Source organism: Montipora foliosa, chromosome 2 (assembly GCF_036669935.1).
Source record: "Montipora foliosa isolate CH-2021 chromosome 2, ASM3666993v2, whole genome shotgun sequence".
In the NCBI taxonomy this organism is placed as follows: Eukaryota; Metazoa; Cnidaria; class Anthozoa; order Scleractinia; family Acroporidae; genus Montipora; species Montipora foliosa.
The window spans coordinates 13,637,136-13,651,863 of record NC_090870.1 but is presented as its reverse complement, the minus strand read 5'-3'; the positions used below and the strand labels follow the sequence as shown (position 1 = coordinate 13,651,863).

Sequence of the window (14,728 nt, the reverse complement as noted above, 5' to 3'; positions counted from 1 at the left end):
CCATATCACGCATCACATTTTTTTACTCTCGTTAACAGCTACAGCCGTCTGCCGTAAAGAAACTTGTCAGAACGGTAACATTGGGAAGAGTCTTGCGACCTTCTGAGACGATTTCCAATATGTTGATTGACCAGCAAAGCTATCAAGGCTAGCGAGGCCTCGTGACGAAGGCTCACGTTTCAGAGAATGTAGTTGTTGTACCTTGCTCTGCCGAGTTATTATTTACAGTCTATTGTTATAATTTATCGGGCTCCTACTCCCGCAAAATAAAAAACAAAAACGAAAACATGAAGCAAAATCACAATTTACGGTGAATTAGACATTTCACGGATAATTATTCTCAAAAATCACTGCTAATGGTAATATTGCTAAAATCACGTTTCACGAAAAAAAGGCCATTTCAAATTTCACAGAAAATAAAAGAGGCAATTCACGGTTCACGAAAATACCACATGGCTTGAAAATGTCTTGCTTGCGAGGACCATGAGTACTGATTGCGTGACAACTGAGTGTGGTTGCGTGACTTGGAGACACGTGTAAGTTGGACAGAAAGTAAGACAAATTCTTTTGGGCGATACTTCCATTTACTGTATAATGTACACTGGATAAATAACAGTTATCGTTTACATTGTGTTGTTCTTTTTGTCATTATCTAAAATAAATAAAAGGGTGAAGACCGAATTTACTTTTTCGACTGCAAACAACATGGTCAGCCGTCTCCGCCATAGGGTTCCGGCGAGCAGAGAAATGGCGGATGCTTTGAAGAGCAACTATTCTTTGGAAATTCTTCAGGAAATCCGTTAGCGACAAAACCTGACGGTGATCGCATGTAGCTAACCAATAGCGTGAGCTATGGATGTAATTAAACCCTGCGTGAAAGGATCTTCTCCGTTACAGTTTGCGTCATGATCGAGGTAAAAGCCCGTCTTCTTCGCGGGTCTGTCTTCTTCGCTGGAGAGTGCATCGAATGTGAAATTATTTTCACGAACACTGCAAGCGTCGAAAAAGAGACTTGCAATCCGACGTGCCATCACACTTTAGACAGTGAGTGCACTAACGAAAAACGCGAAACGGATAGGCTAGCGTGGGCAAGCGTCCAGATACATTGTCAATGCTCTGTTAACGAATCGAGGGTGCAGCTGCCTCCTCGAGTTGAACGAACATCCGATAAATTGCCTATGAAATCGAACGACGCTTCTTGTACAAGCTTTATTCCTTCAAGAGGTTAGAGAAAAGGCTCCTGTTTGGCATAATTTGTGAGCGGATTGTTTTGGTATGCTATCAAATTCGTCGAAATGTTGAATAATTGATTCCTATTATTTTATTTTGGTTTGTCTTAAATATCAATGAACAGGCGAAGAAGGCCGATGCTTGATGTCTACGAAACCGAAGATCTTGTTCTGCGATTTGGAACTTGCTCCCGGAGAATCGAAGAATTGTAAGTGCGGTATGGTGTTTAGTACCGTTTTTCCACAAATCTAGGTATTCCTCTTCTGATCTTGGATGAGATTTTAAAGGCAAAAGATCTAGACTTGATATATTTAAAACATCATTAGATATCGGTGTGTTCGATATCAGTCCAACAGCGTTATCTTTTTTTGACATCAAACAGTTGGTGTGGTTGTATTGGATCATACAGAACTTAATTTCTGAGAAGACTAGAGAAAATTGTTAATTGCCCAACAAGTTTAAAAAATCTGAATAGCTGTTAATAATAATGATAATGATAATTATTAAAAATAATAACAATAATAATGGTAATTACACAGAGAGAGTGGAGAACTATCGTCAAATTGGTATTAGTCTTGGACAGGGTGGAATGAAAAGGGTGTTTTCCAAGGAAGCACATTGTGATCACTCCCATTTGAGTTGATGTGATAGGAAATTTATCTGGCCTTAAGGCTGTGGTGTTTTTTATGGCGATTCGGATCATTGCTTTGTGATCCAGGAGCAATTTGTGGGACGAGATCACCGCAAATCACCAGCCTATCTTCTCTTTATGAGGGGAAATGACAAATGACGACATCGTAAAAATGCAAAAGCCACAAACCCATCTAAAACAAATGCACAGAAAATATGAGGAGAACTGTATGTAGAGGTAAATGAAGTTTATTTCTACATTTACAGTTTATTTTAGCATTTACAAGCTCAAAGTAAATTTTCCCATACAAAGGCTATAAATCGTATACCGAGCTTGGGCTGCCTGTCATGCACCAGGTATTGTGGTGGTACCATTGGTTATAACTGCTCTCAGAACAGTCTTTTAGGATATTGTGAAATGGCAGGAGTACCTTGGTATACTGAATAAATAATAATATTATTGCTCTTATGCATGGTGGCATTATATATACCAAGGCTGTTGCCTAACAGGAGCACGGTAGCCTGGGGCTCCCAAAGAATAGCTCTGGGCGCCTGCAGGAGCTGAGGCATGATGGATTATATCCAAGTCAAATCATTCAAGAGCTTGAGAAAATCTAAAAGTAACAAAATGACACTTCCATTCATCACGGCTCTGGTTTGAGCTCCTGTGTAGAAAATTTACCTAATTTGGTCTCTTAGGCACAGCCTATTGAGATTGGCCTGAATCCCCAGAAGAGTCTAGTACGTAATGCTAAGGCACCTTTATTAAAACCCTCTATGGACTTCCCAGTATAATAATACTGTGTTTTGAAGTGAATTAATCGTAATGATGATGATGATGATGATGGGGTGATCATCATCATTGTCATCAATCGCCTGCAAGCAGGTTCTTTTGTTAGTGTTGTGTGAGTAGTGAACCAGCAAGAGGATTGGGGCTTTGCCCGCTCGCATCACACTTACAAAAGAGCCTGCTCGCAGGCTGTCATCACCCTCATGACATTTTTTAATATTTACCGGTACTTACATGTAATACTGAGCTTGGTTTTTCTTTAGATTTTTATAGCGACACTGTACCAGTAGATGGAGCCCCATCATACAAAGGACATGCAGTTAAATATTCTTACAAAATTACAGTTGGAACAAGTAGAGTGCAAGGAGATTCAAAGCTTTTGAGATTACCAATCAGAATACTGGTAGTACAAGGTAAGCATACAAGATCAGTGGAGTCTTACAGCTCTTACAGTGGTTTGAACACAGAATCCTAATTGTCTAAAGCCGGTGACACACAGTTCAACATTTGTTGATCAACAAATGTTGCAGCTGTTGTTCGACAAAATTTAATGTTGAACAGTGTGTCATGCTATGTTGAAATATGCCATTCAACACATTGAACGTTGTTGCACAATGTTGAATGAAAAATAGAGACCAGCTCTATTCCGTTCAATATGCCTGCGCAACATTGTTCAACATTTGTTAAGCAACAAGTGTTGCAAACCCATGTGTCATCGGCTTAAGGTTATAAATGTTTGATAGTGACAAAACAGTGTTATTCTCTAAATATGTAGCTGATAATGTAATGTTTGGATTATACCAGAGACTTCACCTTCAGCATGAGGAGGGTACATCTTTGAGCATTCTTGAAATTGTTGTTGTTGTTCTTGTTGTTGTCAAAGCCTTGATTTCTCTATTAGGCTTTGTAGTTTTGGGTTGAAGGAGAGCTGTTGTCCTAGGCAGAAGTATTATTTTGTGTCCTATTGTTCATCAAAATATTAATGCTTTGATTTAGCATAATAAATTCCATCCCTTGAATCATTTTGTAGGAGTACTGTAGTAGATCCATGGCAGTGTATGGGTCAGCTCCAGCATCTAGGGCATTTTGGATGAGGTTCTTGGCTGTCTTTGTTATGTTTCCAATTTGAATTTACCATTCACATTTCTACCTCCAGGACAGCTGGTCCTGTTTTCTAAGTCCAACTTGCTTGAGGACTTGATGAACACTAATGATGAGAACTGCAAGTCATTGTCCCTAAGATCAGTTGGACAGTTCATATACTTGTAACCTCTATGATTGGTACATGTACTCATCTTCGTTACTGGTCACACTCTGCCAGCTGTACTTGTAACAGGGCTTGCAGATGGCAACAAGTTCCTTCAGTTCAGTATTCGTTCCCAGCAAAAATAATTGTTATCAATGGTTTTTCGTGCTCCTTGTAGACAGGATTCTGCACCAAGGTGTAACCATGTCATGTTTGCAAGCTAAGGAATTATGATTTGCTGTCCACGAATACCTCTAGAGCCACATGATCATTCCTTCCACTGTACATGTACGGTAGCATGATCTCTGTGTGCAATCTTCTAAAAAAAGCAAATCAGTTTGCCTTTTGTAGGAGGATTGCAAGTCTCACATTGAATTTTAAGCTCAGCCTTAGGGACGTAGTACAGTGCTGGGGCTGTGGCCACAAGTTACTGAACTAAACTAAACAGTGAAAATGGTGAATGTTAGACATCCAGTTGAATAAAATAAAACTAGTACTGGACAGTAACCTGAAACTTAGCGATAGGAGGGGTGGACTGAGGTTTTGTTTGTCTCACTCTTGGGACACTGCATTGTGTGGTGTCCCATCATGCATCTCGGCCTGCACCAACGATCGTGCATGAAGAAACCTAGTGTTTCTAGGCGAAACGTCGGTAAGTTTCAGGTTAATGTCCAGTACTAGTTTTATTAATTTTATTTATCTAAACTAAACAGTAGTTTTCTCAATTTACAAAAAAAAAAATTATTATTATTAAAATCAGGCAAGTGGAGGTTCCTCTGGCAAGAGAGTCATCAAATGTTCTTGCCTAATGGGCAAGTTGTGATTTTCATCTTTTTCTAGGCCTACTGCTTCCCATTGTTGTTACACACAATTAATAATAATATTAATGTCTTTCAGGTTTGGATGAAATTGAAAATTTTTTAAAGAAGCAAGAAAACCTTCATAATCCATTTTTAGAAAATTCCTCTCCAAGAATATCTTTTTTAGATGTAGCAGTGGATATTTTAACCACAATCACCTCTAGGAGAAATTCTCGTAAGTACTCTTTTAAATTGGCACAAACAGTAAATATTATTAGTTCCTATCAAGTAAGAGGAGGGGTGAAAAATGATGGAGCACAGAAACCTGATGTTCCTTCATTTTCATGCAAAAAAGTTACTGTATGCATATGTAACCTTCATGATTTATTTTTTTTTTAATTTATATGTTGTTGCACTCAACTGTCACCCTGTCATTGGTATCCAAAGTTTGTTGGCTAATCAGAAAAGTGGGAATGAAATAAGGATTCCATTCAGCCTTTTTCATAAAAATAATCATAAAGCATATTTAGCATGAAAGGCATGAAATACTCAACTCCTTCTGCATACTGTTATAATAAAGTCACCAATGTGCACACACCCACTGTGTTAAAAATATGAAAAGTTTCCAAGGGTTCATAGCAGCACAAAGTAGTATATTTCTTTGATGAACCACACAATGTTTTTGAAGTTAATAAAGACAATACATGTTTCGGATGAGACATCGTCGGATGATGTCTCATCCGAAACATGTATTTGATCACTATTTCTCTTTTGTTCAGGGACGCGCGCATCGTGCAAATACTGGTCATTGCCTTAAGACAAATTATGCTCATACTTAATCCCTTTTCAGAGATTACTTTTTCAATAGAATTACGATAATATGGAATGGTACTCCTGAAGATATCAAATAATACACTACGTTCTTTCAAATGCAAACTCAAATCTTTTTACTTTAAGTGATTATATAATGTTTTTGATAGCGACAATGCACGTTCTTTCAAGATTATTTGTCCCAAGTGTCGCCTTGTAAATATTCTAAAAGCCTGCTCTTGTTAGTATCAATGTAGTCCGCGATTTATTACCCTTTTTCCATTTTTTTTTCTTTCTACTTATTCTATGGTATATTATTAATAATTAATTGAAGTTTTGGGTAAGGGGTTGGTTTTCTACATTAATTATGAGGTTGGATTAGGAGGGTGCCTGTATGTTGGTGAAATCAGCAGACACTTCGCCACTTGCATCCGGGAACATCTCTCCTCTGACTAACATTCCCACAACTTTAAACACTTGAGACATTCTGAAAATTGTTGCTCTCTTTGTTCAGAAGATTGTTTTAAAATTCTCGCCTCTGCTTCCACAAGCTTCCAATTGAAAATCATGATGATGATGATGATGATCATCATCATCACCATCATCATTATTTAAACACGATAGGGTTTAAAGCTCAGAGCTTGTGGGGCTTGTGGAGCCATGCACATCCTTTGGAAGCAGCTGTCTTTAAATTCCAAGGTCAAACATCTTAATTTATGTCCAAGTTTCATACTATTTAATTAAATAAAGTCTCCCTTCTTAGCTTAAATACCGTAGTTTTATTCTTTTGGTTCGCGCCTTAAAAAATTAACTTCAAAAACAATGTGTGGTTCATCAAAGAAATTATGAATATTTCATGTGATGTTCTCCCTAATTCAACTCATGTTGCATGGATTTGTGTTTTTTAAACCTTTTTTAAGTAAAAACAAAAAAAAGAATATTTTTGTGTTGGAACTTCTGTGAAAATGTCTTTTTTTTTTCAATTGGTATCTGCAGACATATATAATATTGTCAGTGAAAGAGGATCTGTTGGACATTTTTGTCTCTTCAAGTCTGCATACAGGATTGGTGAAGAAATTGTTGGCTCTTTTGATTTTTCCAATTCTCTCATAATATGTGTGAAGGTAAACACTGCTGTAACATCTTTTAAAACATTAAATTTAATGGCACAACTTAAAAGGAAGACCATACATAATGTTATTTTCTGTCCACAGACTAAAGGATTGGATCCATAAAATTTTTGGAATTGCCTCCTGGCATAAAGAAAATCATCACCTTTACTTTTATTGACAATAATATTTGCAAGTTGTGCTGTTATTTTGTTGTCACTGGTGTAAGAGCTTCAGATACCTTAATTCAACATCCTTGCATCATGGTTTACGTGTTGTACATGTAACATGGTGTTTGTTGGATTGTTTGGCATGCAATACAGGCAGAAACTTTGCAGGTTCTTTAGCCTTAGGGGAATTATACATGTATTATGTGAACAAGGAAAATTATTTATGCTCATGAGCATTTCATGTCAAACCATAGAACAAAAGAGTGACGCTGTTTATCTTCAAAAGCCTAAGAAATAAAGGCTTTCCAACAACAACAACAGAGTGAATTATGTCTACATTCCCTTTCATTGTTGTAAACTGAGCAAACCAGACAGGGTCATCCCTACATGTAGGTGTAGAATGCTTCCACATTCATGTGATGTAAAATTAATGAGAGCGTGCAATACCCATGGTAATAATCTGTAATCTACACTCTTCCCATGCTTACAATCACAGGGGACAAAGGTGTGGGAGGAATGAGACTGCCACAATAGCGATTTGAATGAGAAGTTACACTTTCAAAAGATTCATTTATAAGATGGTATTTTGTAGAGTGACTTATTATTAACTATTTTTTAATATTGTTTTATTATGATACACTTAATAATTAATTAATTAAGTTAAAGTAAGTATTTTCAGTTTTCAGTTGTTTTGCAAAGTGAAGAACACATCCCAGAGGATTTTCGGAATTCTTCCAAGCACACATCGGGAGTGACTTACTCCTCCTTTACCTCTGTCTCTGAACATTGTTTGCACACAAAAAAGACTCATCTGGTTCTTCCTATACCTTACTCTGTCTGTCCTGAATTTGTCTCTGATATAGGTGAGTAAAGACTTTATAGAGAGAGCTTCTGTTGGTAAAATGTTACTATTAAATAATAATGGCAATTTCCCTTAAGCTTCTCTTTTTTCATTTAAATAACCCTTTTACCCCTACGGGGTTCCCCACTTTTGTAAGTAAAATCATCTGGCAATAGCCAGAGTGAATTCTATAAGGAAAAGAGAGAAAAGGAACTTTATTTAATTAAGTGTCTAGTCTGTAAATTGAAATCAACAAATTTACAAATTACTCCAAATCAAATCAAATGTTGGTATTTGAGGAGAGGGAAAACCGGACTATCCGGAAAAAACCTCCTGGAGCAGAGTAGAGAACCAACAAACTCAACCCACATAATTATTTTATGACGCAAAGTCTGGGAATCGAACCTGGACCACATTGGTGGGAGGCGAACGCTCTCACCACTGCGCCATCCCTGCCCATAAAAGGACTTTTAAGTCCTTTTATGGGCTTCCATGGGCGTTTTTTGCATTCACCCAAAACATAGCATCACAGGTCATTATTTTACCATTGCTGAAACAATACTGACCCTAACATTATGATAATGGTTTAGGCCCAAGGTTACCTGACAGTGTGGTTAAAGGCCAGATTATCTTGTCTTTACACACATGTAAATAAAGCATCTTGTTTACCTTTTTTGTACCAGTCCTTTTCTTAAGGACGACTTGGCATCAATAATTACTGCGCGCGCTGCGCAATTTTCGCGCATGTCACACACACGTCGTGCATCGCAGACCACGAAGTTAAACAAACATGGCATCGAGCCAGTGTTTGATCATGGGATAGCTGTGGACCCAGGTCTTCTCGGAAATGTCACGCAATGACGTGACTGTGCAAATAGACAATCGCTTTGAGAACTTTGCAGCGATTTTACTCTCTTGAATGCTCGGTGACCCCATTTTTCTTTCCGTAGATCACTTCCTGTCCTCAACAGGAAAACAAAAAAAAAATCTGTATGTGAGAAGTTACAGATATTTCGCCTTTTATACTTTCAGGCGACAGAAGTTTTCTTTTTTAGACTAATATGTATCGTTTTTCAAGGTTTATTTCACCTCAGAAAAGACATCAGCTGCAAAAGTTTATTTTAATTAGTTATATTAGTTATGTTGAATTGAGTATGTTTACCTGATCTAAATTTCAGTAATGTAGCTTTTTGTATTGCTGACAGTTGTAAGCAGTTGTAAGTCTTAAAATATAATGCAAGCTAAAAATGCCCCTTATCTCGAAAACAAGCATGGTGACCCCCATTTTTTTGCCTTTTTGGCAAAAGTAGATCATTACCTTTCTGCGTGACAAGTTAAAAAAAATCTGTATGTGGGAACATTTTGGGCGTGAACATCCTTAAATGCTTGGTTGAATGAACTCACAATGCATAGAGATATACAACTGTAATATGCAAAGGTTAGGTGCATTACAGGAAGGTGACAGTACCTGCAAAATTTGAATGTCAGACTTCACAAGTAATCAAATTAAGTAACTGGGGAATTTAAAACTCCTGTCAGCAGGATTTACACTGACAAACTTGATTATTTTTTTATTTCCACAGTTTGCTTAAAATGGAGACTTCACTTTGAATTTATACTAGCTTCATCACCTTTGCCTGCAGGGGCAAGCCCTGTTCAATTGACAAGTCCACATACTGATGTTGCCTCATGGCAGGGGCCCTCAGATGTTGAAGTTGAAACTGTGACATGGGACCTACCAATCAAAATTTTGCCGACAAACCCTTTACACGCTTCATCCATATCAACAAGCAGGACAAGTAATACGATTATTTTCTAAAAGATTAATTATTACCGAACGGATCTACATTTTTGGAAGATGTTTCAAAGGAGAATGTGAAAATCCTTACAAATAAAGTTATTATTACTATTATTATTATTATTATTATTATTATTATTTGACTTGGATTAAATTGAGATAAACATTAAGAATAAAGATAGGCAAAACAAGTTTAACAAGTTTGTCATGTCTCCATGACATCATTTTCAAGTGACTAGTAAAAAAAAAAACTTGGACTGACTATTTTATACCAGTGAAGGGTGAGAGGTTGAAGTTTACACATGCAGTGTTGTACTTAACTATGTACCAGTCAATATATCTTTGCATGGATAAAGTCTGATTTTGTTTTTAGGCTTGCCTTCTTCAATTTTATGAACAAAATCTTATTAATAAAACAGTTGAGGTTAGAAAATTACTGGTGAGGTGGCCTATAGCTTTTTAACTCTTTGGCCATTCTTTCAGTGTTTCCCAATCGCATCAATGCACTTTTTCACTTTGAAATGATGTCATGGAGATTTTGTGTTGAATTTACAGTATTATGCTTATCTTTATTCCTAAATTATTATTATTGTTATTATTGTTGTTATTACTATCATTATTATTATTATTATTATTATTATTATTATTATTTTGTTTACACAGTTTTTGTAGACTTAGTTATTTTTGGTTCTGTGCGATTTTTAAGCATACCTGTAAGTTTTTCAAATCTCCTTACTTTTTGTAAAGTTTTGTTTTGAGGGTATTTAGGGCTGGATTCCTTATCACATCTCACACCATTTATCTAGTAATGAGGTCTGCGCATTGTTGTTTCTATGTTTTCTGACCTTTGGAAATATTGATTCAATCTAATGTACGTTAAGAATAACAATTTTTATTGCATCACCCACATAGTACCTGGTACGTGCACTATTATTGACCAGTTGAGCTGACCATGTTCTACAGAATGGGCTGCTTAACTTGTGGTAGCCTCGCAGCTCCTACAAGGTCTCACCTGATTGGAGACCACCCTTGAGGTTTAACGAAAGAACAAATAACAGAAACAATGGCCCTTTTGTTTTAGGCCTAGGGTAACAGAAACAATGGCCCTTTTGTTTTAGGCCTAGGGTCCATTGTTTCTGTTATTTGTTCTTTTGTTAAACCTCAAGGGTGGTCTCCAATCAGGTGAGACCTTGTAAGAGCTGCAAGGTGACCCTTAACTTGGGTGGGTACTAATTCCTGTACAATTTGATCAGTTAAGGATAGCGATGATGATCATAAAAATTTAAAATTTCTTCCTGTCGTTGTTTTCTCTGGCCTCACTGTAAGTTGCATTGCCCTCATGCTTCACACATCGGAAAAAAGGTGGCAGTAACTTTCAGTACTCATACATGGCTTGAGAAAACCCCAATGCATTTCTAGTTTCTAAAGAAAATGTGGTACTGCATCGGTGGGAGAGTGAAACATGAAACTTTGGTTTTATCAAACGAGTTGATAAAGGTTGAATTGACACTGTGAAAGATTTGGAAAGCTGACGTTTCGAGCGTTAGCCCTTTGTCAGAGTGAATGGAGGAATTGTGGGTGTTGTTGGTTTTTATGAGGGTGTGGGGGAGCTTTGCCATTGAATAAATTAATGAAATGAGAGGCATTCATTGATTCTGTGAGGATAGAGGTTACCGAGTTGAAAGATGAATTTTTGTAAGGCTCTAAAATACACCTGGGAAATTTCCAAAAATTCACCAGCTTTCCTCGAGATTAAACTTTCAGTCAAGGGCAACCATTTATCTACTAGTGCACACTACAAACCAACAGATTCCCATAACTATTTGTTGCATTCGTTGTCTCATCCACAACACGTAAAAAATGCCATCCCATTCTCTCAATTTCTTAGACTGAGGCACCTCTGTAGTGACAACTCCGACACTGCAAATGTCACAGAACGAAGAAACCAAGAGAATTCCATTCACCCTCACCTACCATCCACAAGACCTTGCATTCAAAAATGTAATTCTCAAAAACTTCAAAAATCTCCGCAATGATCCTGAAACTAAACATACATTTCCTCGACCACCACTTATTCCATTCAAATGCAACAAAAACATAGGTTACTTTCAAGTTAGAAGCACATTTAAGTCTAACAACCAACAGGGAACTTTCAAATGAACACCCACATGATGCAAAACTTGTCCCTTTATTTCTAACATGGTTAAGATTTCAGGCCCAAATCTACATGCAAGTGTCATCTATTGCATAACCTGCACACTATGTAAGAAGATCTACATAGCCAAAACAGGGAGAAGATTGGTGGACCGCTTTCGCAAACACCTACGAGATATAGCAAAAAAACGTCACCGATTGTCAAAACCAGTTGCATGCCATTTTAATCTTCCTAATCACTCCCACCACAACATGACAATTTGTGGCCTATCCTTACACCACAGGAACACAGAAACCTGCAAAAATCTCGAACAAAAATGCATCTTTCAATATATTAGATACACTCTACCCTCATGGAATCAATGACATCAATGCCTCTTATTTCATTAATTTATTCACAAATTCATGTTACCATTTCCACCAATGGCAAAGCTCCCTCACCCCCTCATAAAAGCCAACAACATCCACAATTCCTCCATTCGCTCTGACGAAGAGCTAACGCTCGAAACTTCAGCTGTCCAAATCTTTCACAGTGGTAATTCAACCTTAATCAACTCATTTGATAAAACCAAAGTTTCATGTTTGAGAAAACCCTCATCCAGTCGTCTGGTACAAGTAGATTTCTGGCTTTTCCACTCTTTCAATCAAGTAAAAAGATGTCTCAAGACAAAATAATAATAATAATCCAGGCAAGTGGAAGAACGTCTTGGGTAAGTGGGTCGTGAAGTTTGTTGCTCTATGTGCAAGTTGAAATTTTAACTATTTTCTAGGCCTGGTATGGTCATTGAACTTGGTGGTTATGAGGGAGATTCCTACATTACAGTGAGACTTGATTCATTTTGATCAAAGTATTGTTCAGTCTCTGTTCCCTGCTTGCAGAGGTCTCTTTTCTTTCTGCATTTCCTGTGCTCAACGAGTATGGGAAACTCACTTTAATCCAACAACCGTCCAAAAACTTGGACATCACTTTTCAAAATGCATTCCCCATAATAATGTTTGCTGACTCTGATTTGAACTTGCTGTGTCCCACACTTTCCTTTACAGTAATCCTGTTGTTAAGTGAGCCTGCACAACATGAAGTATCATGTGAGGATTTGGTCGCTAAGTAAGCACCGCACATGACACAGATGTGTCAAAACCAGTTGCATGCCATTTTAATCTTCCTAATCACTCCCACCACAACATGACAATTTGCGGCCTATCCTTACACCACAGGAACACATGGTAGAGGTCTCTTCCAGTACTGGTCAGCCTGGCTAAGGCAAAAATAAATTAATAAGAGACCTCTGTTAGCAGGGAACAGTCTTTCACTTTCTCTGTTTTTCTCATTTGATTTCACTTGAATCTTCCACAGGATAATGGCATTTTTAAGCATGACATTGTCTTCCTCTAGATTAATTTACATTTCGTGCTTTTTTGTAAGAGGAATGCAGTAATTAAGCTAGTTAAAGGGTTAAAAATGTCTTGGAAAGTCAGGATAAAGATATCAAAGTTAATCCGCCTTTTTATCGGAACAAGTCATCCATAGTCACATAAGTGGACGAAAGTTGATGGCAATTAACTTTGGTATTTTTTTTTCCAAGAAGCAGTTTGCCCTTTCCTCTGATATTTTTACAAACTGGAACTTTCAGTCTTCCACAGTGAATTGTACAGCAACACAAGTCGTTTTATTTTTCTTGTTAAAAAAGAATCAATAATTATTTTAATATATATACATGTACAAGTATGTATGTACCAGATATTATCACCAGGAGTTTGAATATGTGTACATAGAGTACAGTCTGTTACATACAGTAGATTGCCACATTATGAGACAACACGATCCTGTTTGTCACAAATGCATTCTGAAATAAATATTGGGGGTTTTATAACATACTGGGTGTCTGGTCTTGAAAATTTTAAAGGGGTTTTTGAGTACATGTAGATGTCATTAACGCATTGACTCCTAAACTGCCTTCATAGAAGAGTAAAATCGTCTGGCATTAGACAGAGTAAAGTCAGAGTCTCACTCTCCGGAGTGAAGGCATTAATACTATATCTAGAACCAATGGAGGCATCTTTATTTATTAGGGAGCTTACGCAAGGACGAAGACCAGGCCAATCAGAACATTGTACAGTAAAAACTTTGTTATAACCCCACATCGTTCGCAATGGAAAGAATTTATCAACATTGCAGGTCCTGGAATAAAATTGGCATGAATTGTGTTGTTGTTTGGGGAGAAAGTTAAAAATGTTTCGTCATGTTCTCATGTCCTTTACACAACCTGAAATTTGGTCAATTCGTGTCATTGTCAGGACGAGGACGGCAAAGAAATGTACCAAAATGAAAAATGCACATGCAGGGTGCGCAGAGTTTTTGTTTTTGCTCATTAGAGCTATTGTTTCATTAGAGAGAAGAAAATGGTTTATTTGAACTTCTTTGCAATCTCTGTATTTTATTTTTTCTGTAAGAGACCAGCCTTAATAGACCATATTCGTATTCTCGTTATTGGACTGGAACTACAGCAGCTTGCAATGGAGGCTAATGCGGGGGAATCTTTTCAAATGCAAATACTAAATAAATATAATCCCCCGCATTAGCCTCCATTGCAAGATAGTTCCAGTCCAATACCGAGAATACAAATAATTATGGTCTATTATGGACACCATTATTTCCTACTTCCTGGGGTATCCACTTACAAGAGTTTAACTGTACCCTGGACAGCATACCATTTCAAACAAACTTTTTGTATTTTGATACTTCTCTCATGAAATGGTGGCCAAATCTACAGTAATAATATGTGGTGTACCATTTCCCCAACAAACTGTGGGACAAAGATTGAGAGCAACAGGATCAGATCCAAGGGTAAAAAGAATTATTGCCTCTTCTCATTCTCTGCCTTAATTCTCTGCATGTGAGTTGCAGCATTTCTTTGTAGTAGGTAGATCTGGCAACAAAAATAGCTTAACTTCCAAAACGCAGGACTTTGGAGGGGCAGGGAGGCTAAAGAAATTTAAAATTGATTACCGGTAAGTGATCTTTTTCTTTTAATTCCTTCAAAATTGAACAACTAAACAGCATAAACTGGTAAATCATTAACAAAACCTGGTCCAACTAAAAGTACAAGCAAGCGAACAGGGACACTGGCTGACCAACCTAGACTGATCAAA

At 37.3% G+C, this 14,728-nt stretch overlaps 1 protein-coding gene across 1 annotated transcript; it reads left to right on the top strand.

Annotated features, from left to right (window-relative positions):
* The first annotated feature begins 700 nt into the window (after positions 1-700).
* LOC137992502 (RAB6A-GEF complex partner protein 2-like) lies at positions 701-13,447 on the top strand. The gene is made up of 7 exons (XM_068837865.1): positions 701-1,224; positions 1,355-1,438; positions 2,914-3,063; positions 4,794-4,931; positions 6,503-6,630; positions 7,465-7,648; positions 9,210-13,447. Exons 1-7 carry the CDS (start codon positions 906-908, stop codon positions 9,443-9,445), a joined length of 1,239 nt encoding a protein of 412 aa, XP_068693966.1. The 5' UTR covers positions 701-905; the 3' UTR covers positions 9,446-13,447.
* The last annotated feature ends 1,281 nt before the right edge of the window (positions 13,448-14,728 follow it).

Coding starts and splice junctions, on each gene's coding strand:
- LOC137992502 (XM_068837865.1), top strand. CDS start 906: ATGATCGAGGTAAAAGCCCGTCTTCTTCGCGGGTCTGTCTTCTTCGCT. Junction 6,631..7,464: donor CTCTCATAATATGTGTGAAG/GTAAACACTGCT, acceptor AAGTATTTTCAG/TTTTCAGTTGTTTTGCAAAG. Junction 7,649..9,209: donor TGAATTTGTCTCTGATATAG/GTGAGTAAAGAC, acceptor TTATTTCCACAG/TTTGCTTAAAATGGAGACTT.